Source organism: Numida meleagris, unplaced genomic scaffold (assembly GCF_002078875.1).
Source record: "Numida meleagris isolate 19003 breed g44 Domestic line unplaced genomic scaffold, NumMel1.0 unplaced_Scaffold330, whole genome shotgun sequence".
Lineage (NCBI taxonomy): Eukaryota > Metazoa > Chordata > Aves > Galliformes > Numididae > Numida > Numida meleagris.
This window is the reverse complement of record NW_018364560.1, coordinates 17,057-17,958: the sequence shown is the minus strand read 5'-3', so window position 1 is coordinate 17,958 and position 902 is coordinate 17,057. Positions and strand designations below refer to the sequence as shown.

Genomic DNA, 902 nt, shown 5'->3' with positions numbered 1-902 from the left:
TGTGTTCCCCCTGAAAGCACGATTCCTTGCGCTGTGGAAAGCTTATAAACCTGAGCCCCTCAACTCAAACCTACCCTGACATCTAATATCACTCGAACTCGAACTCCCACCCTAACCCTAACGCAATACTAACTCTAACCCTAAATCTACTCCTACGCATAAAACTAAACTAAACCCTATACCTAACTCTGCCCTAGCTCTATGCCTTCCCCTACCCCTAAGCGTAACCACAACATTAACCCTAACCCCTAGCTATAAAATTAAACGTAACCCTAAGCGAAACCCTAAATCTTCCTTTGCTCTCCTCTCCTTATTTCCTTCCTTTCTCATTTTCCCTTCCTTTTGCCTTTGAACTCCTAGCTCAGTACGGTGTAGCAGTTCAGAGAAGGTAGCTGGGGCAAGCAGGCATAGCTGGCAGCTTCGGGATGACTGGACGAGCGAGGCCACGCTTCCTGTCCGTTTGCAGCCACTCCCAGCTGCCTGCTCTGTGCGTGCGCAGTCCAGGCAGCGGTGCCTGGCCCACCATGCCGAGTGAGGGCAAGTCCGGGCAGCGGGCACCCCCCTGCCCCTTCCTCCCATCCTAACTAAGAGACCAATGGGGACTGATTTGGAAATTAATGCAAAACACAGCAGTGTCACATTAAAATAAAATTTGTATTTGTACTGAGGTTTGGAACAATTTATTTCTGGCAGTGGCTTCCACCAGTGATGCAGCAGGCAATTCATGCCAGTGACACAGAACAACAGTTGGATTGGCCGATGCTTCTAGTGACCCGTGTCTGGAGGGGCAGCGTGAGTGCCGCCCTGCTCCGCTCCCAAATTAGACAGGATAGAATTCAGGTTTGTACAGATGGAAGAATGAACTGGGTCTGTTGTCTTCTGTAGATCTTGGATCAGTTCAC

The 902-nt window shown here is 49.8% G+C and overlaps 1 protein-coding gene across 1 annotated transcript in view; it reads right to left on the bottom strand.

The window, feature by feature from the left end:
• Window positions 1-635: 635 nt before the first annotated feature.
• CCDC138 (coiled-coil domain containing 138) overlaps window positions 636-902 on the bottom strand; it is a gene marked incomplete in the record, with an annotated part of 5,103 nt that continues 4,836 nt past the window's right edge. The window contains 1 exon segment of the mRNA XM_021383064.1: window positions 636-902. Coding sequence (XP_021238739.1) covers window positions 766-902 — 137 coding nt within the window.